Source organism: Pavona decussata, unplaced genomic scaffold (assembly GCF_977016875.1).
Source record: "Pavona decussata unplaced genomic scaffold, jaPavDecu1.1 SCAFFOLD_64, whole genome shotgun sequence".
NCBI classification, from domain to species: domain Eukaryota; kingdom Metazoa; phylum Cnidaria; class Anthozoa; order Scleractinia; family Agariciidae; genus Pavona; species Pavona decussata.
This window is the reverse complement of record NW_028145484.1, coordinates 5,970,829-5,994,857: the sequence shown is the minus strand read 5'-3', so window position 1 is coordinate 5,994,857 and position 24,029 is coordinate 5,970,829. Positions and strand designations below refer to the sequence as shown.

The 24,029-nt window shown below is 37.8% G+C and overlaps 4 protein-coding genes across 6 annotated transcripts in view; 1 reads left to right on the top strand and 3 right to left on the bottom strand.

Annotated features, from left to right (window-relative positions):
• LOC146478756 (L-2-hydroxyglutarate dehydrogenase, mitochondrial-like) overlaps positions 1 to 23,691 on the top strand; it is a 52,420-nt gene extending 28,729 nt beyond the window's left edge. Inside the window, exons 9-11 of the mRNA XM_085112358.1 lie at positions 21,940 to 22,097; positions 22,235 to 22,366; positions 22,459 to 23,691. Of these exons, the coding sequence (XP_084968484.1) occupies positions 21,940 to 22,097; positions 22,235 to 22,366; positions 22,459 to 22,654 (486 nt within the window). The 3' untranslated portion in view covers positions 22,655 to 23,691. The remainder of the gene's footprint in view (positions 1 to 21,939; positions 22,098 to 22,234; positions 22,367 to 22,458) is intronic.
• Positions 1,669 to 3,666, bottom strand: LOC146478759 (ryncolin-4-like). 2 transcript variants are annotated; one of them, XM_085112347.1, is made up of 3 exons: positions 3,417 to 3,666; positions 2,663 to 3,064; positions 1,669 to 2,136 (listed from the first exon to the last, which is right to left on the bottom strand). In XM_085112347.1, the coding sequence occupies exons 1-3, from the start codon at positions 3,658 to 3,660 to the stop codon at positions 1,877 to 1,879; spliced, it is 906 nt and encodes a 301-aa protein (XP_084968473.1). In that variant the 5' UTR covers positions 3,661 to 3,666; the 3' UTR covers positions 1,669 to 1,876. The 2 variants fall into 2 exon arrangements, with proteins under 2 accessions (XP_084968473.1, XP_084968474.1); XM_085112348.1 differs by having other exon boundaries at positions 2,663 to 3,043.
• On the bottom strand, positions 13,713 to 15,892 carry LOC146478758 (ryncolin-1-like). Its single transcript, XM_085112353.1, has 3 exons — positions 15,646 to 15,892; positions 14,900 to 15,280; positions 13,713 to 14,366 (listed from the first exon to the last, which is right to left on the bottom strand). Exons 1-3 carry the CDS (start codon positions 15,875 to 15,877, stop codon positions 14,110 to 14,112), a joined length of 870 nt encoding a protein of 289 aa, XP_084968479.1. The 5' UTR covers positions 15,878 to 15,892; the 3' UTR covers positions 13,713 to 14,109.
• LOC146478757 (ryncolin-1-like) lies at positions 13,713 to 20,959 on the bottom strand. Of its 2 annotated transcripts, XR_014865162.1 has the most exons (4): positions 20,411 to 20,959; positions 19,682 to 20,062; positions 18,824 to 19,147; positions 13,713 to 14,036 (listed from the first exon to the last, which is right to left on the bottom strand). XR_014865162.1 is itself a non-coding variant. In XM_085112351.1 (3 exons), exons 1-3 carry the CDS (start codon positions 20,652 to 20,654, stop codon positions 18,891 to 18,893), a joined length of 882 nt encoding a protein of 293 aa, XP_084968477.1. In that variant the 5' UTR covers positions 20,655 to 20,958; the 3' UTR covers positions 18,543 to 18,890. The 2 variants fall into 2 exon arrangements, 1 of the variants encoding a protein (XP_084968477.1); XM_085112351.1 differs by lacking the exon at positions 13,713 to 14,036 and having other exon boundaries at positions 18,543 to 19,147; positions 20,411 to 20,958.
• Positions 23,692 to 24,029: the final 338 nt, after the last annotated feature.

Below are 24,029 nucleotides of genomic sequence, written 5' to 3'. Positions count from 1 at the left end.
CTGTGTCAGTGCCTAAAAAATGCTTCTATCATTTATTCAGCAGGCCTAAAACATCACATCACATTTCTTTTAATATAACCCTTTGTTTGCCTAAGCACAGCCACTCACTACCCTAACTGTATTCAGTTTATGACGAGCGAAAGATTGTCTTCGCTTCTGGACAAAAGGCATAAATTTGTGTTAAATTCGGTGATTTTTAATAATGGCAACGAACTCTTTTAAATTGTAGAAAGGGTGACTTTGTTTTATAATGGGCTTAATTGAATTTTAATTTTAATTTATTTTTTGCCGCGTTAAAGGGTCAGCTGGGGCACATGCGCAAGAGGCTTGTTGAAGCTAATTTACATGCAACTCGTCGCAGGATTTTTGCTTTTCCGCCATTGTAAAAGCTTCCAAAAATATCGCAACAAACAGCTTCTGTAATTACTAAAGAACGTTTTGTAAATAAAACATTCACCTAACTTTCTGAAGATAAACGCGATTCAAACAGATGAAAACAGCTTGCTGAACTCTCCGACGGTATTTGAAAAAGTTGGGCCAACGATTTAAAAGTGCTTCTCATCAATGTGCGCATGCGCCTTGGGTGACGTAGTCCATTATAAACAAAACAAAACAGAGGCGAATCCAGCCCTTCAAGTAACTGTGGGGACCTCCCTCAAAAGCTCGAACGACTTGCTTGCTCACTAAAAGAAGAAACGAAAATAAATTACGCCAAGATTGTTTGCACAAAAAAAGTTTTTTTTTTTGTCTGCATGGTCCTCCGTGCAAAAGGCTTTAAACAGGTTTGATGTTTTCGTGTTTAAGACACGAGGTAAATTTGTCATTTTTAAGCCACACGAAACCCCTATGAGTAGTTCTGACCTTATCTGAGCTTCTTTTCTTTTAAAACTATGATTTAGCTGCATTCAAAATTTTGAAAAACCTTAATTTTGACAATTAAATGTTTCATCAAAAGGATTTTGGAGATTTATAGTAAGTTGGAAGGAGGGAAAAATTCTGTTGCAGTTGGTTTGATCATGACCATCTGTACTTCATAGATTGGCTGGACTGCTACTTGCAGATGCTGATTACACAAAAAGACAAAAGCAAGCCCACTTTGATTTTGGTGAACTACAGCTATGTTATATCATTTTGAGAAAGTAAAAATTTTCATCCAAAGAGTATAAATCCATAACGTTCGTGTTTTCTCATTGTGAACTTAGGCTGCCCGTGGTCATATAAGTCTATTTTTTTGGTATGTCACTTGGAAAGATTGGTGTAAAGGGACCGTTTGCTGTTGACGCCAAAAAATCGGTGAACTGCACCACAGCTAAAAAGAACTAGTCAGTGGTATATGGACGGTCACAGTTTTAAGATTTCATCCACAGACAAAAACGTAAAAGCCACCTTGTACAGCATAATGAAAAGCACCACAGGAAAGTACTGCTCAGTAGCTGTCATTTGAATGGTCACACTTAAGGATTTCATCAACAGACTGAAAATTAAAACCAGTTTGTACAGCATAATAAACAGTACCACAGGAAAGTACTGCTCAGTAGCTGTTTTCACACTGCAGGATTTCTCTGTCAGACACAGTCATTCAAAAGAAAAACATTTTGATATTAAGGGTCTGAAACTGAGAAGTAACATGATTATATACTAAAGAGAAAAAAAAACAATAGAAATCAATCCAGGTCTTGGTCACCTTAGCGTTTTATTAAAGCATCCCTTTTACAGCACCATTAACACTAAATCGTGTTTTTATCAGAGTTTTTAGCGTAAACGATTTAATGAACACAGAAAACAATATTTGTATCCACACTGTTGAACTGAGAGGCCAGCAATGACTCAGGAATAGTGCTGACATCATTGGACGTGAAGAACGAGACACAGAATCTTAAAACTTCTCTGGACATATCTTCATCTCAGAGCTCTTGACAGAGTAATGGGCATATTTCCACTTGTACCAGGTCATTCCTTGAGGACTGGTCTTGCCGTTAAGATACAGACCATTCAGGTTGGAAAGGTGGCACTCGTTGTACCACCAGGCGCCCTTATAATTCACAGCACAATTGGCTCCGCCGGCCTTGTCATTATCGCGATCCTTGGTGGAAAATGGTTGGCCACGATGATAAGCAAGGGAATCACCAGCAGTGCCTGAAAAACACAAATAAAATTTGGTCTTGTGAAAAGGTTTTAATCTTCATTTGAGACAGGCGAGGAATGATTTTGATAGCTACTACTAGTTACCTAAGCGAAATTTAAGTTACATCCAATTTTATTTTTTACTTGAGGGTACCGAAACATTTTCTGTGGTCATAAGATTTAACCAAGAAACACCTCTTTCAACTTGTCAGGGCACACATCAAATTAATTTTCTTCACTTCCATGTGTTTGGGCTGTTTAGGTTCTTTGTTGTTTTGGTTGTCAATAAGGTCTTTCAAAAAATGAATAAAACACGTGGATATTTAAAACGATCTATAACAAGTTCTAAACTGGGCCAGGCTGTAAATTTGCTAGTTTTTCTTCTTCTAATTCACTGGTTTAGAAACTCAATTCACCTGGACAACGATTCAGTTCAGTTGAAAATTAAGCGATATATTTGGCAGTTAACAATTTTATTTAGAATATTAAATATTATGTTTAGCAGAACTGATAGAATCAAGAGAGTTTAGCGGCGTACCTGAATACCTTCCCAAACTCAGCTGGTATTTTGCCCTCTCGCTTGCCACAGTAAATGAACTGTACTCTGCAAATGCCTTTTTGCCATGAATATCTTCCACGTCAACGCGAAGCTTGTTACTGCTGCTTACAGTCAGGCGGTGAATCTTGTCCAATCCCAGCCAAAACTCGCCGTTCAGATTACCGAAGCCGCGTTTGTAGGAACTCCAAGCGCGGAAGAAATCTACGGAGCCATCCCGTCTCTTCTGAAACACCGTCCAACCTCCACCAGCTGTTTTGTGATCACAGAACACTTCAAATTCACCCAGACCATCGGGGTCGATTTTGTAGACTCCGTTAATCTTTTCCCCGAACTTGTAAACTTCGGCGCAGTTCTTGTAAACTGAAAATTTACACAAGAAGGCTGGCAAACGATGACACAAGGAAAGCATTGGAAATACTGATAATGATAATGAGTAAAATTATCGTCCCAAACTTTTACTTGATGAGATCACGAAAACCTTTTTTTTGTTCAACGGGATAAATAATTTTCTATGAAACTGTGTAACGAGGCTAATAGGCGATGAATAGTGTTTGTGCTGACAAAGTGAATTATTTCCAAAGAGACTGAAAGACCAAGTTGCACCTTTGTGCTGTTTAAAAATTTCAACTTGGGTCAACATAGAAAATTAGATGCGTGAATTAAACAAGCGAGATTTCTGGCAAGTAGATAAGAATGGTAAAATGGAATTAACAGTGGCCAAAAAAATACAAACCTTTCCCACCAGAGCCTTCAGTTTCATTTCTTTTCAGTGCGCTGATTTCTTGTTTAATTTCTGCCAACTGTTGCTCGATTTTCTTGCAGTTTGGTCCGGCGTAGAAGCTATTGTAATTATTATTTACGTTACATTTAGATTTGTCCGTCGTGTTTGCAAGTACTGTTACGAAAACAGGGAACAGAATAGCTTCGAAGAGGTTCATCATGCTCGAATTGTTGAAAACTTCGTTATAAAATAGCATCAAAGACTAAGGAGAACGAGTGATGCCCAGCACTGCCAGGGTAGTTTATTTAGTTTTATGCAACGAGATTTTTCTTGTGCATAAATTCTATTTTGGTGCGCTTTCATCATCGATCGTCACCAATCAAATAGCTCCACATTTTTACAGATCGCCGTTGAGAAGTAAATGGCTTCCGTGATATTCCTGATGATTTTTGTATAATAAATTAGTGGTTTAGAGGTGTAAAAAACTCTTCGAATAACGTTAATTTTATTGAATAAGAAGTCAGCTGTTCAGAATTGCTTGTGTATTTAGCCGTTCAAAATGATTGCCGTAAATTCAGAGCCCTATCTTTGTCGCCTTAGTTTTGATCCTTCAAACAAACAATCACTGTCTTGTAATTAACATAGCAAGCACATTCAACGAGCACACAAAATAAGTCAAAATACATAAACACATTACATACAAATATTAAATTACCGTTTTCTCAGAGCAAAAATTGCTGAGATTTCTTACATTGTCAAGAAATCACGAGCAAATTCTCAAAAATTGTCGACGGCTATAATATCAGAAAACGGACAGTACAAGTTGAAGGAAATCACTGTCACTTATTTATGTGGTCACACTTGGTGATTTTATCCACAGTGATAATGCATTCATCCTTGTTTTTATTGAAACCCTTTGTTAGAGCCATGTTTTCAGTCAGCGACACAGCCCTACTCCCTGCTGGGAGATCTCGGATTTTCTTCCACTGGTTTTCCGAGTATGCCTGTGCCACTTACAGAAAAGAGTACCTGTATAATTTATTCACCAGGCTTAAAGCATGACATCACATTGATCTTAATATAACCCTTTGATTACGTACGTGAGATAACCACTCACTACCTTAACTGTTTTCAGTTTATGACGAGCGAAGATTGTCTTCGACTTGGACACAAGCCAGAAATTAGTGGTAAATTTTGGGATTTGTAACCATAGCAACGAACTCTTTTAAACTGTACAAAGGGTTACAGAATTTAAGGTACAGTTTTTTGTCCGTCATTTAATTTTTGCTTCGCTTGCCTGCGTACTCTGCGTTTGCTTTCTTGGCTGTACAAGGTTCATCGCCAGTGCCTCTTCAAACCAGCTTACAACCTTGTCAAACAGATATTTCTCTCTTTCTTTATTCTCGAACCTAAACACCTTGGCTCTAGTTCGCAGCGTTACAAAATGTTTTGCTATTTTTCTTTTCTTTGAATTTGTTTTTTTTTTTGTGAAGAAAAAAAAAGAAGAAAGAAAAGAAAAGACTGAGCACAGACTATTATTGCTCTTCTCTTACTAGGTACCATATCATAGACTACCCGAAAAAAGTATCTTTACCAGGCTATAGGTATATGGAAGTATTTGAAAGGGTTACTCCCCCCTCCCCCCTCCCGATACTACGTTTTACTGCACGTATACTTTGTCTGTGGTATTCACTTCCGTTCTGAAAAGGCCAAAGGAATTTCTGTGAGGAACAACGTTGAACCAAAAACTAGCCACAAATAGCCACAAATTTATGCCAGTCAATCTGCGGTTTAAAATTGTAAACACTTCCATTTGATATTTTAACGTTATTTTATAAAAGCTGTCGGTGTTTTTTCAGTGAAACATGCTGACGTCTAGCATCACAAGTTAATAACTAGATTATTTATTCCACTGCGCATATGCCACACATTGACATTAAAAATCCTATCAGTATGCAGGATGTTTGTCCCATGAACCTAGTTTAATGGCCTTAGCTCCCACAAGTCTCCTGTAGCTCAGTGATAGAGCATCCGAACTAGTAATCGGAAGGTCTTAGGTTCGATTTCCCTTTTCCGTGAATGCCTGTGTCACTCTGAATAATACATCATTCTCATAGATCATTTAATGCTTGTAACTGAAACATGATGTCCAGGATGCTGGCAGTAGACTTGTATAGTACCAAAACACAACAACTTATGAATGTTTCATATTTAATTGCTCAGAATCAAGTTTAACTTCGTCTGTTTCTAAGTACTCGAAGCTCACTAAAAGAAGAAAGGAAAATAAATGACGCCAAGATTGTTTGCACAAAAAACGTTTTTTTTTGTCTGCATGGTCCCCCGTACAAAATGCTTCAAACAGGTTTGATGTTTTCGTGTTTCAAACTCGAGGTAAATTTGTCATTTTTAATCCACACGAAACCCCTATGAGTAGTTTTCACCTTATCTGAGCTTCTTTTCTTTTAAAACTATGATTTAACTGCATTCAAAATTTTGAAAAAGCTCAATTTTGGCAAGTTCCACCGAACGGATTTTGGAGATTTATAGTATGTCGGAAGTAGGGAAAAATTCTGTTGCAGGTAGTTTGATCATGACCATCTGTACTTCATAGATTGGCTGGACTGCTACTTGCAGATGCTGATTACACAAAAAGACAAAAGCAATCCCACTTTGATTTTGGTGAACTACAGCTATGTTATATCATTTTGAGAAAGGAAAAAAAATTTATCCAAAGGGTATAAATCCATTACGTTCGTGTTTTCTCATTGTGAACTTAGGCTGCCCGTGGTCATGTAAGTCTATTTTTTCCAGAGGGCGTCGGATTCTACCATGCCGACAAGAACGTAAATTGCTTGTGTATTTAGCCGTTCAAAATAATTGCCGTAAATTCAGAGCCCTATCTTTGTCGCCTTAGTTTTAATCCTTCAAACAAACAATCACTGTCTTGTAATTAACATAGCGAACACATTCAACGAGCACACAAATTAAGTCAAAATACAAAAACACATTACGTACAAATATTAAATTACCGTTTTCTCAGAGCAAAAATTGCTGAGATTTCTTACATTGTCAAGAAATCACGAGCAAATTCTCAAAAATTGTCGACGGCTATAATATCAGAAAACGGACAGTACAAGTTGAAGGAAATCACTGTCACTTATTTATGTGGTCACACTTGGTGATTTTATCCACAGTGATAATGCATTCATCCTTGTTTTTATTGAAACCCTTTGTTAGAGCCATGTTTTCAGTCAGCGACACAGCCCTACTCCCTGCTGGGAGATCTCGGATTTTCTTCCACTGGTTTTCCGAGTATGCCTGTGCCACTTACAGAAAAGAGTACCTGTATAATTTATTCACCAGGCTTAAAGCATAACATCACATTGATCTTAATATAACCCTTTGATTACGTACGTGAGATAACCACTCACTACCTTAACTGTTTTCAGTTTATGACGAGCGAAGATTGTCTTCGACTTGGACACAAGCCAGAAATTAGTGGTAAATTTTGGGATTTGTAACCATAGCAACGAACTCTTTTAAACTGTACAAAGGGTTACAGAATTTAAGGTACAGTTTTTTGTCCGTCATTTAATTTTTGCTTCGCTTGCCTGCGTACTCTGCGTTTGCTTTCTTGGCTGTACAAGGTTCATCGCCAGTGCCTCTTCAAACCAGCTTACAACCTTGTCAAACAGATATTTCTCTCTTTCTTTATTCTCGAACCTAAACACCTTGGCTCTAGTTCGCAGCGTTACAAAATGTTTTGCTATTTTTCTTTTCTTTGAATTTGTTTTTTTTTTTGTGAAGAAAAAAAAAGAAGAAAGAAAAGAAAAGACTGAGCACAGACTATTATTGCTCTTCTCTTACTAGGTACCATATCATAGACTACCCGAAAAAAGTATCTTTACCAGGCTATAGGTATATGGAAGTATTTGAAAGGGTTACTCCCCCCTCCCCCCTCCCGATACTACGTTTTACTGCACGTATACTTTGTCTGTGGTATTCACTTCCGTTCTGAAAAGGCCAAAGGAATTTCTGTGAGGAACAACGTTGAACCAAAAACTAGCCACAAATAGCCACAAATTTATGCCAGTCAATCTGCGGTTTAAAATTGTAAACACTTCCATTTGATATTTTAACGTTATTTTATAAAAGCTGTCGGTGTTTTTTCAGTGAAACATGCTGACGTCTAGCATCACAAGTTAATAACTAGATTATTTATTCCACTGCGCATATGCCACACATTGACATTAAAAATCCTATCAGTATGCAGGATGTTTGTCCCATGAACCTAGTTTAATGGCCTTAGCTCCCACAAGTCTCCTGTAGCTCAGTGATAGAGCATCCGAACTAGTAATCGGAAGGTCTTAGGTTCGATTTCCCTTTTCCGTGAATGCCTGTGTCACTCTGAATAATACATCATTCTCATAGATCATTTAATGCTTGTAACTGAAACATGATGTCCAGGATGCTGGCAGTAGACTTGTATAGTACCAAAACACAACAACTTATGAATGTTTCATATTTAATTGCTCAGAATCAAGTTTAACTTCGTCTGTTTCTAAGTACTCGAAGCTCACTAAAAGAAGAAAGGAAAATAAATGACGCCAAGATTGTTTGCACAAAAAACGTTTTTTTTTGTCTGCATGGTCCCCCGTACAAAATGCTTCAAACAGGTTTGATGTTTTCGTGTTTCAAACTCGAGGTAAATTTGTCATTTTTAATCCACACGAAACCCCTATGAGTAGTTTTCACCTTATCTGAGCTTCTTTTCTTTTAAAACTATGATTTAACTGCATTCAAAATTTTGAAAAAGCTCAATTTTGGCAAGTTCCACCGAACGGATTTTGGAGATTTATAGTATGTCGGAAGTAGGGAAAAATTCTGTTGCAGGTAGTTTGATCATGACCATCTGTACTTCATAGATTGGCTGGACTGCTACTTGCAGATGCTGATTACACAAAAAGACAAAAGCAATCCCACTTTGATTTTGGTGAACTACAGCTATGTTATATCATTTTGAGAAAGGAAAAAAAATTTATCCAAAGGGTATAAATCCATTACGTTCGTGTTTTCTCATTGTGAACTTAGGCTGCCCGTGGTCATGTAAGTCTATTTTTTCCAGAGGGCGTCGGATTCTACCATGCCGACAAGAACGTAAATTGCTTGTGTATTTAGCCGTTCAAAATAATTGCCGTAAATTCAGAGCCCTATCTTTGTCGCCTTAGTTTTAATCCTTCAAACAAACAATCACTGTCTTGTAATTAACATAGCGAACACATTCAACGAGCACACAAATTAAGTCAAAATACAAAAACACATTACGTACAAATATTAAATTACCGTTTTCTCAGAGCAAAAATTGCTGAGATTTCTTACATTGTCAAGAAATCACGAGCAAATTCTCAAAAATTGTCGACGGCTATAATATCAGAAAACGGACAGTACAAGTTGAAGGAAATCACTGTCACTTATTTATGTGGTCACACTTGGTGATTTTATCCACAGTGATAATGCATTCATCCTTGTTTTTATTGAAACCCTTTGTTAGAGCCATGTTTTCAGTCAGCGACACAGCCCTACTCCCTGCTGGGAGATCTCGGATTTTCTTCCACTGGTTTTCCGAGTATGCCTGTGCCACTTACAGAAAAGAGTACCTGTATAATTTATTCACCAGGCTTAAAGCATAACATCACATTGATCTTAATATAACCCTTTGATTACGTACGTGAGATAACCACTCACTACCTTAACTGTTTTCAGTTTATGACGAGCGAAGATTGTCTTCGACTTGGACACAAGCCAGAAATTAGTGGTAAATTTTGGGATTTGTAACCATAGCAACGAACTCTTTTAAACTGTACAAAGGGTTACAGAATTTAAGGTACAGTTTTTTGTCCGTCATTTAATTTTTGCTTCGCTTGCCTGCGTACTCTGCGTTTGCTTTCTTGGCTGTACAAGGTTCATCGCCAGTGCCTCTTCAAACCAGCTTACAACCTTGTCAAACAGATATTTCTCTCTTTCTTTATTCTCGAACCTAAACACCTTGGCTCTAGTTCGCAGCGTTACAAAATGTTTTGCTATTTTTCTTTTCTTTGAATTTGTTTTTTTTTTTGTGAAGAAAAAAAAAGAAGAAAGAAAAGAAAAGACTGAGCACAGACTATTATTGCTCTTCTCTTACTAGGTACCATATCATAGACTACCCGAAAAAAGTATCTTTACCAGGCTATAGGTATATGGAAGTATTTGAAAGGGTTACTCCCCCCTCCCCCCTCCCGATACTACGTTTTACTGCACGTATACTTTGTCTGTGGTATTCACTTCCGTTCTGAAAAGGCCAAAGGAATTTCTGTGAGGAACAACGTTGAACCAAAAACTAGCCACAAATAGCCACAAATTTATGCCAGTCAATCTGCGGTTTAAAATTGTAAACACTTCCATTTGATATTTTAACGTTATTTTATAAAAGCTGTCGGTGTTTTTTCAGTGAAACATGCTGACGTCTAGCATCACAAGTTAATAACTAGATTATTTATTCCACTGCGCATATGCCACACATTGACATTAAAAATCCTATCAGTATGCAGGATGTTTGTCCCATGAACCTAGTTTAATGGCCTTAGCTCCCACAAGTCTCCTGTAGCTCAGTGATAGAGCATCCGAACTAGTAATCGGAAGGTCTTAGGTTCGATTTCCCTTTTCCGTGAATGCCTGTGTCACTCTGAATAATACATCATTCTCATAGATCATTTAATGCTTGTAACTGAAACATGATGTCCAGGATGCTGGCAGTAGACTTGTATAGTACCAAAACACAACAACTTATGAATGTTTCATATTTAATTGCTCAGAATCAAGTTTAACTTCGTCTGTTTCTAAGTACTCGAAGCTCACTAAAAGAAGAAAGGAAAATAAATGACGCCAAGATTGTTTGCACAAAAAACGTTTTTTTTTGTCTGCATGGTCCCCCGTACAAAATGCTTCAAACAGGTTTGATGTTTTCGTGTTTCAAACTCGAGGTAAATTTGTCATTTTTAATCCACACGAAACCCCTATGAGTAGTTTTCACCTTATCTGAGCTTCTTTTCTTTTAAAACTATGATTTAACTGCATTCAAAATTTTGAAAAAGCTCAATTTTGGCAAGTTCCACCGAACGGATTTTGGAGATTTATAGTATGTCGGAAGTAGGGAAAAATTCTGTTGCAGGTAGTTTGATCATGACCATCTGTACTTCATAGATTGGCTGGACTGCTACTTGCAGATGCTGATTACACAAAAAGACAAAAGCAATCCCACTTTGATTTTGGTGAACTACAGCTATGTTATATCATTTTGAGAAAGGAAAAAAAATTTATCCAAAGGGTATAAATCCATTACGTTCGTGTTTTCTCATTGTGAACTTAGGCTGCCCGTGGTCATGTAAGTCTATTTTTTCCAGAGGGCGTCGGATTCTACCATGCCGACAAGAACGTAAATTGCTTGTGTATTTAGCCGTTCAAAATAATTGCCGTAAATTCAGAGCCCTATCTTTGTCGCCTTAGTTTTAATCCTTCAAACAAACAATCACTGTCTTGTAATTAACATAGCGAACACATTCAACGAGCACACAAATTAAGTCAAAATACAAAAACACATTACGTACAAATATTAAATTACCGTTTTCTCAGAGCAAAAATTGCTGAGATTTCTTACATTGTCAAGAAATCACGAGCAAATTCTCAAAAATTGTCGACGGCTATAATATCAGAAAACGGACAGTACAAGTTGAAGGAAATCACTGTCACTTATTTATGTGGTCACACTTGGTGATTTTATCCACAGTGATAATGCATTCATCCTTGTTTTTATTGAAACCCTTTGTTAGAGCCATGTTTTCAGTCAGCGTCATAGCCGTATGCCCTGTTGGGAGCACTCAGATTTCTTTTCCCGAGTATGCCTGTGTCAGTGCCTAAAAAATGCTTCTATCATTTATTCAGCAGGCCTAAAACATCACATCACATTTCTTTTAATATAACCCTTTGTTTGCCTAAGCACAGCCACTCACTACCCTAACTGTATTCAGTTTATGACGAGCGAAAGATTGTCTTCGCTTCTGGACAAAAGGCATAAATTTGTGTTAAATTCGGTGATTTTTAATAATGGCAACGAACTCTTTTAAATTGTAGAAAGGGTGACTTTGTTTTATAATGGGCTTAATTGAATTTTAATTTTAATTTATTTTTTGCCGCGTTAAAGGGTCAGCTGGGGCACATGCGCAAGAGGCTTGTTGATGCTAATTTACATGCAACTCGTCGCAGGATTTTTGCTTTTCCGCCATTGTAAAAGCTTTCAAAAATATCGCAACAAACAGCTTCTGTAATTACTAAAGAACGTTTTGTAAATAAAACATTCACCTAACTTTCTGAATATAAACGCGATTCAAACAGATGAAAACAGCTTGCTGAACTCTCCGACGGTATTTGAAAAAGTTGGGCCAACGATTTAAAAGTGCTTCTCATCAATGCGCGCATGCGCCTTGGGTGACGTAGTCCATTATAAACAAAACAAAACAAAACAGAGGCGAATCCAGCCCTTCAAGTAACTGTGGGGACCTCTCTTGAACGCTCGAACGACTTGCTTGCTCACTAAAAGAAGAAATGAAAATAAATGACGCCAAGATTGTTTGCACAAAAAGAGTTTTTTTTTTTGTCTGCATGGTCCTCCGTGCAAAAGGCTTTAAACAGGTTTGATGTTTTCGTGTTTAAGACACGAGGGAAATTTGTCATTGTCAAGCCACACGAAACCCCTATGAGTAGTTTTGACCTTATCTGAGCTTCTTTTTTTTTTAAACTATGATTTAACTGCATTCAGGTTTTGCAAAAGCTTAATTTTGACAAGTTCCATCAAACGGATTTTGGAGATTTATAGTATGTTGGAAGTAGGGAAAATGTTAGTTTGATCATGACCATCTGTACTTCATATAAGAGACCTTTAGATTCTAGTACGAGTACGAGTACGACTACGAGATTTGACTTCGAGTTTTTAGCGAAGTACTAAGAACAGATATATCACAGAAAGTTTCATTTCACTCTTCACGAACGACGAACTTGACGTAGTTGGTTTGAATGGTGATAGTTGAGCCCTTTCGTGTTTCCAAAAAGACGAGATCACCTACGTTTCGAGGACTCGTTTTCGCCACTACAAGATTCTTACAAAAACTCGAAGTAAAATGACATCAGCTATCTCGTTTTCCCGCCAAAATGACACTGGTTCAGGCGCGCACGCTCTTTGTCTATTGGAGAAACTCGTAGTCGTACTCGTACTAGAATCTAAAGGTCTCTATAGATTGGCTGGACTACTACTTGCAGATGCTGATTACACAAAAAGACAAAAGCAACCCCATTTTGATTTTGGTGAACTACAGCTATATTTTATCATTTTGAGAAAGGAAAATTTTTCATCCGAAGGCTATATTACCATTACGTTCGTGTTTTCTCATTGTGAACTTAGGCTGCCTGTGGTCATACGAATCTATTTTTTCCAGAGGGCGTCGGATTGTACCATGCCGACAAGAACGTGAAATATCTTAGTCAGTGGAAAGATTTGTTTGTTATGTCAGCTGGAAAAAATTGGTGTAATAGGACGGTTTGCTGTTGATGCCAAAGAATCAGTGAACTGCACCACAGCTAAAAAGAACTAGTGTCAGTGGTATATGGACGGTCACAGTTTTAAGATTTAATCCACAGATAAAAACGTGAAAGCCACCTTGTACAGCTTAATGAAAAGCGCCACGGCAAAGTACTGCTCAGTAGCTTTCATTTGAATGGTCACATTTAAGGACTTCTTCCACAAAACTCAAAAGTTAGAACCAGTTTGTACAGCATAATAAACAGCACCACAGGAAAGTACTGGTCAATAGCTTTCTTTTGAATGGCCACACTTTAGTATTTTATCCACAGACTGAAAAGTCAGAACCACTTTGTACAGCATAATAAACAGCACCACTGGAAAGTACTGCTTAGTAGCTTTCATTTGAATGGTCACACTTTGGAATTCCATCCACAGACTCAACAGTTAATTGTAGAGTATCAAGAACCGTGGGAAATTATGTCTCCATAACTTGAATTCCAATGGTTAATGGTCCCTCCCTCCCTTCCCCCATTTTACAGCCTTAACAGAAAAGAACTACTTAATAGCTGTTTTCACACTGCAGGATTTTACTGTCAGACACAGTCATTTAAAAGAAAAACATTTCGATTTCAGGGGTCTGAAATTGGGAAGTGACATGACTATATACTAAAGACAAAAGAAAAAACGATAGAAATTAATCCAGGTCTTGATCACCTTAGCGTTTTATTGAAGCATCCCTTTTAAAGCACCATTAACACTAAATCGTGTTTTGATCACAAAGAGTTTTTCGCGTAAATGATTTAATGAACACAGAATACAATATTTGTATCCGCACAGTTGAACTAAGAGGCCAGCAATGACTCAGCAATAGTGGTCATGTAATCGTAGGAAATTTCTTGTTTTTAAAAGTTTCTCACAGTTTTACACAAATGCAAACCGCAAAAAGTTCGCTTGTGAGATTACAAGTATAGTCGTCTGGTTACAAAAATCAGCAGCGCAATGAAAACTCAAGCAGAAGCACCCTTAAATCCTTAAGCCTTGCACGATTCCCTAAAATAAGTGTTTCACTTGACGTAAAGTACGAGGCACAGAATCTCAAAACTTCTCTGGACGTATCTTCATCTCAGAGCTCTTGACAGAGTATTGGGCATTTTTCCAGTAGTACCAGACCATTCCTTTATCACTGGTCTTGCCGTTAAGATACAGGCCATTCAGGTTGGAATTGTGGCACCTGTTGTACCACCAAGCGCCCTTATAAAGCACAGCACAGTTGGCATCACCATTGTCATTATCGCGATCCTTTGTGGTAAATGCTTGGCCACGATGATGAGCAAGGGAATCACCAGCAGTACCTGAAAAAAAAAAAAAAAATAATAATAATAATAACAAACAAAACAAAATGGAGATAGGATTTGTTCACGATCTTGTGAAAAGGTGTAAATCTTTATTTGAGACACGCTTCGAGAAACGCCTTAGATATAATCTACCAGTTACCTAAGCGACATTTAAGTTGTAGCTGATTTCACTTTTTACGAAAGCGTACAAAATGTTTACTGTGGTTCCAAGAGTTATCCAAGAAAATCCTCTTTCAACTGGTCAGGGTACACATAAAATTCACTTTATTACTTTCGTTGTGCTGTTTAAGTCCTTGGTTTTTTTCCAGTAAGGTTTCCGAACAAGTGACATAAACACCGCGGGGATCAGTTAACGAGTTCCAAACTGCTGTAAATTGGCTAGTTTCTCTCCTACCCATTCAACTCATTGCAACTAGACAACGATTCAGTTCAATTGAAAATTAAGCGATATATTTTGCATTATCAATTTTACTTTAATAGTTAAATAATACGTTTAGCAGAACTCATAGAATCAACAGAGTTTAGTGTACCTGAATAACTACCCAAACTCAGCTGGTATTTTGCCCTCTCGCTTGCCACAGTAAATGAACTGTACTCTGCAAATGCCTTTTTGCCATGAATGTCTTCTACGTCAACGCGAAGCTTGTTACTGCTGCTTACAGTCAGGCGGTGAATCTTGTCCAATCCGAGCCAAAACTCGCCGTTCAGATTACCGAAGCCGCGTTTGTAGGCATCCCAAGCGCGGTAGAAATCTACGGAGCCATCCTGTCTCTTCTGAAACACCGTCCAACCTCCGCCAGTTGTTTTGTGATCACAGAACACTTCAAATTCACCCAGACCATCGGGGTCGATTTTGTAGACTCCGTTAATCTTTTCCCCGGACTTGTAAACTTCGGCGCAGTTCTTGTAAACTGAAAAGTAGACAAGAAGGCTGGCAAACGATGACACAAGGAAAGCATTGGAAATACTTAATGAGTAAAATTATCGTCTCAAACTTTTACTTGATGAGATCACCAAAACTGTTTTCTTTTTTCAACGTGATTAATAATTTTCTTTAAAACTGTGTAACGAAGCGAACAGGCGATGAAAAGTGCGTGTGCTGACAAAGTGAATTATTTCCAAAGAGACTGAAAGACCAAGTTGCCCCTTTGCGCTGTTTAAAAATTTCAACTTGGGTCAATATAAAAAATTAGACGCGTGAATTAAACAAGCGAGATTTCAGGCAAGTAGAAAAGAATGGTAAAATGGAATTAACAGTGGACAAAAAAATACAAACCTTTTCCACCAGAGCCTCCAGTTTCGTTTCTTTTCAGCGCCCTGATTTCTTGTTGAATTTCTGCCAGCTGTTGCTCGATTTTCTTGTAGTTTGGTCCGGCGTAGAAGCTGTTGTAATTGTTATTTACGTTACATTTAGATTTGTCTGTCTCAGTACTTTTGGTGGGTTTCACCGACGAGTTTGCAAGTGCTGTTATGAAAACCGCGAACAGAATAGCTTCGAAGAGGTTCATTATGCTCAGATGTTTGAAAACTTCGTTATAAAATAGCAGCAAAGGCTAAAGAGAACGAATGATGCCCAGCACTTTCAGTTTATGCAACGAGATTTTTCTTGTGCTTAATTCTATTTTGGAGCGCTTTCATCATCGATCGTCACCAATCAAATAGCTCCACATTTTTACAGATCCCCGTTGACAAGTAAATGGCTTCCGTGATTTTCATGATGATTTTTGTATAATAAATTAGTGGTTTGGAGATGTAAAAAAACTCTTCGAATAACGTTTTTTTGAATAAGAAGTCAGCTGTTCACAATTGCCAAAATAATTGCCGTTAATTCAGAGCCCTATCTCTGTCGCCTTAGTTTTAATCCTTTGGACAAACAATCACTGTCTTGTAATTAACATAGCAAACACATCCAACGAGCACATAAAATAAGTCAAAATACATAAACGCGTTAGATACAAATATTAAATTACCGTTTTCTCAGAGCAAAAATCGCTGAGATTTCTTACATTGTCAAGAAATCACGAGAAAATTCTCAAAAACTGTCGACGGCTATAATATCAGAAAACGGACAGTACAAGTTGAAGGAAATCACTACCCAATAACTTATTTATGTGGTCACACTTGGTGATTTTATCCACAGCGATAATGCATTCATACTTGTTTTTATTATAACCCTTTGTTAGAGCCATGTTTCCAGCGCGCGTCACAGCCGTGCTCCCTGTTGGGAGCACTCAGATCTTCCTTTCCCGAGTAGGCCTGTGCAACTGACTAAAAAAATACCTCTATCATTTATTCACCAGGCCTAAAACATAACATCACATTTCTTTTAATATAACCCTTTGTTTGCCTAAGCACAGCCACTCACTACCCTAACTGTATTCAGTTTATGACGAGCGAAAGATTGTCTTCGACTCTGGACAAAAGGCATAAATTTGTGTTAAATTCGGTGATTTTTAATAATGGCAACGAACTCTTTTAAATTGTAGAAAGGGTGACTTTGTTTTATAATGCGCTTAATTCAATTTTAATTTTAATTTTAATCTATTTTTTGCGGCGTTAAAGGGTCAGCTGGGGCACATGCGTAAGAGGCTTGTTGAGGCTAATTTACATACAACTCGTCGCAGGATTTTTGCTTTTTCGCCGTTGTAAAAGCTTTCAAAAATATTGCAACAAACAGCTTCTGTAATTACTAAAGAACGTTTTGTAAATAAAACATTCACCTAACTTTCTGAAGATGAACGCGATTCAAACAGATGAAAACAGCTTGCTGAACTCTCCGACGGTATTTGAAAAAGTTGGGCCAACGATTTAAAAGTGCTTCTAATCAATGCGCGCATGCGCCTTGGGTGACGTAGTCCATTATAAACAAAACAAAACAGAGGGGAATCCAGCCTTTCAAGTAACTGTGGGGACCTCCCTCAAACGCTCGAACGACTTGCTCGCTCACTAAAAGAAGAAATGAAAATAAATTACGCCAAGGTTGTTTGCACAAAAAAGTTTTTTTTGGTCTACATGGTCCCCCATGCAAAAGGCTCCAAACATGTTTGATGTTTTCGTGTTTCAAATTCGAGGGAAATTTGTCATTTTTAAGCCACACGAAACCCCTATGAGTAGTTTTGACCTTATCCGAGCTTCTTTTCCTTTAAAACTATGATTTAACTGCATTCAAAATTTTGAAAAGGCTTAATTTTGACAAGTTCCACCAAACGGATTTTGGAGGTTTATAGTATGTTGGAAGTGGGGAAAACGTTAGTTTGATCATGACCATCTGTATTTCATAGATTGACTGGACTACTACTTGCGGACGCTGATTACACAAAAATACAAAAGCAACCCCACTTCGATTTTGGTCAACTACAGCGATATTATATCATTTTGAGAAAGGAAAAATTTTCATCCAAAGGGTATAAATCCATAACGTTCGTGTTTTCTCATTGTGAACTTAGGCTGCCCATAGTCATACAAGTCTATTTTTTTCAGAGGGCGTCGGATTGTACCATGGCGACAAGAACGTGAAATCTCTTAGTCAATGGAAAGATTTGTTTTGTATGTCACTTGGAAAGTTTGGTGTAAAAGGACTGTTTGCTGTTGATGTCAAAGAATCGGTTAACTGTGCCACAGCTAAAAAGAACTAATCAGTGGTATATGGACGGTCACCTTTTTTTGAAAGATTTTATCCACAGACAAAAACGTCAAAGCCATCTTGTATAGCATAACGAAAAGCACCACAGGAAAGTACTGCTCAGTAGCTTTCTTTTGAATGGCCACACTTAAGTATTTTATCCATAGACTGAAAAGTTAGAACCAGTTTGTACAGCATAATGAACAGCACCACAGGAAAGTGCTGCTCAGTAGCTTTCATTTGAATGGTCACAATTTAGAATCTCATCCACAGACTCAATATAGCTGATCTGATTATAGAAGCACACGAACCGTGGGAAAATATGGTTCAATAACTTGAGTTCGAATGGTTAATGGTCCCTCCCTCCCTTCCCCCGTTTTACAGCCTTAACAGAAAAGAACTACTCAATAGCTGTTTTCACACTGCAGGATTTCACTGTCAGACACAGTCATTCAAAAGAAAAACATTTCGATTTCAGGGGTCTAAAACAGGGAAGTGACATGACTATATACTGAAGACAAAAGAAAACACGATAGAAATTAATGCAGGTCTTGATCACCTTAGCGTTTTATTAAAGCATTCCTTTTACAGCACCATTAAAACTAAATCGTGTTTAATGCGCAGAATACAATATTTGTATCCACACTGTTGAATTGAGAGGCCAGTAATGACTCAGCAATAGTGCTGCCATAATCGTAGGAAATTTCTTGTTTTTAAAAGTTTCTCACAATTTTAAACAAATGCAAACCGAGAAAAGTTCGCTCGCGAGATTACAAGTATAGTCGTCTGGTTACAAAAATCAGCAGTGCAACGAAAACTCAAGCAGAAGTACCTTAAATCCTTAAGCCTTGATTCCCTCAAATGAGTGTTTCACTGGACGTGAAGAAAGACACAGAATCTTAAAACTTCTCTAGACGTATCTTCATCTCAGAGCTCTTGACAGAGTAATGGGAATTTTTCCACTTGTACCAGTCCATTGCTTGACCACTGATCTTGCCATTAAGATACAGGCCATTCAGGTTGGAATAGCGACAACTGTTGTACCACCAGGCGCCCTTACAAAGCACAGCACAGTTGCCTCCGTACTTGTCATTATCGCGATCCTTGGTTGTAAATGCTTGGCCACGATGATAACCAAAGGAATCACTAGCCGTGCCTAAAAACAGGGGAAAAAAAATAGCGTGAATTTGGTCTTGTGAAAAGGTGTAAATCTTCATTTGAGACACGCGAGGAATGATTTTGAAAGCAACTACTAATTCCCTAAGTGAAATTCAAGTTACATTAATTGTATTTTTTACTTGAGATTACAAAACATTTCTGTGGTTATAAGATTTATCCAAGAAACACGTCTTTCAACTTGTCAGAGCACACATCAAATTAATTTTATTAGCTTCCATGTGTTTAGGCTGTTTAGGTTCTTTGTTGTTTTTTGTTGTCCATAAGGTCTTCCAAAAAATGAATAAAACCCGTGGATATTTAAAACGATCTATAACAAGTTCCAAGGTAGGCCAGGCCGTAAATTTGCTAGTTTCTCTCCTGCTAATTCAGTGGTTTTGAAACTCAATGCAACTGGAAAACGATTTGGTTTAATTGAAAGTTAAGCGATATATATTTGGCAGGTAACAATTTTATTTAGAATATTAAATATTATGCTTAACTGAACTGATAGAATCAACAGAGTTTATCGTACCTGAATAACTACCCAAACTCAGCTGGTATTTTGCCCTCTCGCTTGCCACAGTGAATGAACTGTACTCTGCAAATGCTTTTTTGCCATGAATATCTTCCACGTCAACGCGAAGCTTGTTACTGCTGCTTACAGTCAGGCGGTGAATCTTGTCCAATCCGAGCCAAAACTCGCCGTTCAGATTATCGAAGCCGCGTTTGTAGGAATCCCAAGCGCGGAAGAAATCTACGGAGCCATCCCGTCTCTTCTGAAACACTGTCCAACCTCCACCAGCTGTGTTGTGATCACAGAACACTTCAAATTCACCCAGGCCATCGGGATCGATTTTGTAGACTCCGTTAATCTTTTCCCCGGACTTGTAAACTTCGGCGCAGTTCTTGTAAACTGAAAAGTAGACAAGAAGGCTGGCAAACGATGACACAAGGAAAGAAGTGGAAATACTTTATGAGTAAAATTATCATCCCAAACTTTTACTTGACGAGATCACGAAAACCGTCTTTTTTTTTTCAACGTGATAAATAATTTTCTTTAAAACTGTGTAACGAAGCTAACAGGCGATGAAAAGTGCATGTGCTGACAAAGTGAATTATTTCCAAAGAGAAAGGACGAAGTTGCAAATTGGGTCAACTTGGGTCAATATAGAAAATTAGACGCATGGATTAAACAAGTGAGATTTCTGGCAAGTAGAAAAGACTGGTAAAGTGGAATTAACAGTGGACAAAAAATACAAACCTTTTCCATCAGAGCCTCCAGTTTCGTTTCTTTTGAGCGCCCTGATTTCTTGTTGAATTTCTGCCAGCTGTTGCTCGATTTTCTTGCAGTTTGGTCCGGCGTAGAAGCTGTTGTAATTGTTATTTACGTTACATTTAGATTTTTCCGTCGAGTTTGCAAGTGCTGTTACGAAAACCGTGAACAGAATAGCTTCGAAGAGGTTCATCATGCTCGGATTGTTGAAAACTTCGTTATAAAATAGCATCAAAGGCTAAAGAGAACGAATGATGCCCAGCACTTCCAGGGTAGTTTATTTAGTTTTATGCAACGAGATTTTTCTTGTGCATTAATTCTATTTTGGTGCGCTTTCATCATCGGTCGTCACCAATCAAATAGCTCCACATTTTTACAGATCACCGTGGACAAGTTAATGGCTTCCGTGATATTCTTGATGATTTTTGTATAATACATTAGTGGTTTGGAGGTGTAAAAAAAACCTTTTTAATAACGTTTTATTGAATAAGAAGTCAGCTGTTCAAAATTGCTTGTGTATTTAGCCGTTCAAAATAATTGCCGTAAATTCAGAGCCCCCTCTCTGTCGCCTTAGTTTTAATCCTTCAAACAAGCAGTCAAGTCAAAATACATAAACACATTCAGTACTAGTCTGAAATATCAGCCGACTCCTCCCCCTAACCCACAAGGGGCGTGTTAGGGGGAATAGACGGCTGACATTTCAGACTAACACATCACATACAAATATTAAATTACCGTTTTCTCAGAGGAAAAATCGCTGAGATACGTTACATTGTCAAGAAATCACGAGCTTTAAATCACCTTTGAGAAATTCTCAAAAATTATCCACGGCTATAATATCGCAAAATGGACAGCACTGATCGAATGAAGACTCTGCTCAAAAACTTATTTATGTGGTCACACTTGGGGATATATTCATACTTAGCGGTATTTTTATTATAACCCTTTGTTAGGGCCATATTTTCAGCCAGCGACACAGGCGTGTTCCTTGTCGGGAGATCTCGAATTTTCTTTTTCCGAGTAGGCGTGTGCCACTTACAGAAAAAAAAAATGCCTTTATCATTTATTCACCAGGCTTAAAGCATAACATCACATTTCTTTGAAGTAAGACAACCGCTCACTACCCTAACTGCATTCAGTTTATGACGAGCGAAGATTGTCTTCGACTTTGACACAAGCAATAAATTAGTGGTAAATTTGGGGATTTGTAACCATGGGAACGCACTCTTTTAAACCGTACAAAGGGTTACAGAATTCAAGGTACAGTTTTTTGTCCATCTTTTAATTTTTGCTTCGTTAGCCTGCATACTCTGCGTTTGCTTTCTTGTCTGTACAAGGTTCATTGCCAGTTCCTCTTCAAAACTGCTTACAACCTTGTCAAACACATATTTCTTTCTTTCTTTATTGCCGAACCCAAACACCTTGGCAGTTCGCAGCGTTACAAAATGTTTTGCTATTTTTCTTAAAAAAAAAAAAAAAAGGCTGAGCACAGACTATTATTTCTCTTCTCTTATTAGGTACCAGACCCCAACTTTCCATTCCTTGGAGTCCACTTTACCCCGCGCATCGATGGCAGCGTGTGGCTTGGACCCAATGCTGTTTTGGCATTTGCTCGTGAAGGATACAAACTGACAGATGTCAATGTTAAGGACTTGACAGATGCATTAGGATATCGGTATGTTGCTATAGAAACTTGTTATTTCTGAATAGTAATTTACTTTCCAAACACAGTGCAAACGTTAAATAAAATGACTGACTCAGTGTTTAACTTGGTGAGAGCGAATTTATCTTTTTTTTAAATTTGTGTTTCAGTGGTCTTAGAAAGCTAATGTTCCAGTATTTCTCGTTCGGTGTTGGGGAATATTACCGTGGAATTATTAAATCTGCGCAAGTCAAACAACTTCAGAGATATGTACCCAGCCTTAAGGTTCAGGATGTTGAGAGGTAAGAATCTATCTTTGGTTTAAATTTCGTAAGTTATCGTCTGAAAATTACTGGGAATTATTATTCTCTGATATTTTTCCTCGACCAATCAGAGGCCCAGCAGGAGTTCGTGCCCAGGCCATGGACCGTGAGGGGAATTTAGTGGAGGACTTCGTGTTCGACGGAGGTGCAGGGGAGATAGGGAGCCGAGTGCTGCATGTGAGAAATGCGCCTTCCCCCGGGGCCACGTCATCTTTGGCCATTGCAAAAATGGTTGCAGAAAAGGTGCGGGAACGATTTCATCTCTAGCAACTATTCAGAAGCAGATACTTAATACTTATTAACGAAAATTATATTGGGATTTAGTATAAATCTACTAGCGTTCTATTACGAATGCCGTTCTCTGCAGTTGGCTACGGTACCCGATATCTATTCTGTGATAGATAGTTAGTAGCAGTTGTCAACAAAATTCAGCTCGCTTCTTCGTGTTTTCGAAGTGTCTGTGAGGAGGATTTGGATAATTTACTTGTCAAATTTTGAACGGCTACTAGATTTATGCTAAAGCAATTAGATTATGAGCTCGAGATTTCTATGCGTGATAGCTGATTCGGGCTATCAGCTATCATCAGCTATCTAATTGTTAAGTAGAAAGAAATTTTATCGGGTATGAAACGCTCTTTGAAAAATCGGAAAGTAGGGTTAGCTTCTATACTTTGTACGCCTTTTTGTCAATAGTTAGCTTATTCGAAAATTGGATTCCTTTCCCGCCAGAACAGGTTTGGCGGGAAATAGTGGATATTATACAAGGCATACTCGGAGGAAAATTTTAAAATTGCTAATAGCAATTTCTTTTCAAGTTATATGAACGTGTCCCTGTCAGAAAGAAGTTTATTTAAATGCCTGGTATAATACTCCAGACGATAGAATATACTTTCAAAAACTGTTCTTAAACTGATGAAATAACTTAAATTTAAAAAAATACGTATTTTCTCCTTCGTTGAAAAGTAATTTGATAAAGAAAAAAAAAAAAACGTTTACTTGGAGATCCCCTCTCTCCCTCATTACAATGGAAATCTTAATAAGTTATCAAATTTTGTCAGGTAATCCGTACATCTATGAAGCTGTAGGTACAAAAATCGGAAAGAAATGTATAGGTATGCTTGTTAGTAATATAGTGTTCTGTACTAAATTAAAATGGTTTAATATTGAAGCTGAACAGAAAGAAATAGTTTAAATGTAGGTAGGTAGATGAAAGATAAATTTCAATTTATTTCATGAATTATTTCAAATTGCCTTTAAAAAAAAAACACACACGACATACCAATAAACGAGAAGAAATCCTTTCAGCGTTTTAACATATTTGATCTTGGGTACTTGGTGAAATATTACGTTAATCAAGATTTCGGAAAACTTCCCTTGAATCTTCGTTTGAACTGCCCATGCGTCAAAATCTCCTGGGACTCTGCCCGGCTGCTTCAAAGGTGAATTTCAGATTGGTAATGGTAATCGTATTTATATACCGGATTTCCTAATGTATACATATTCAAATGCGGTTAACATTACTTCAATGCAAGGGTGAGATCGGACATCAGCATATATAGGCGCCGCTGGCAGCCACTATCAGCCCATTAGTGACCTTATCCAACCTACCCAATCCATGAAATCATGAAATAGCACAAAGCCC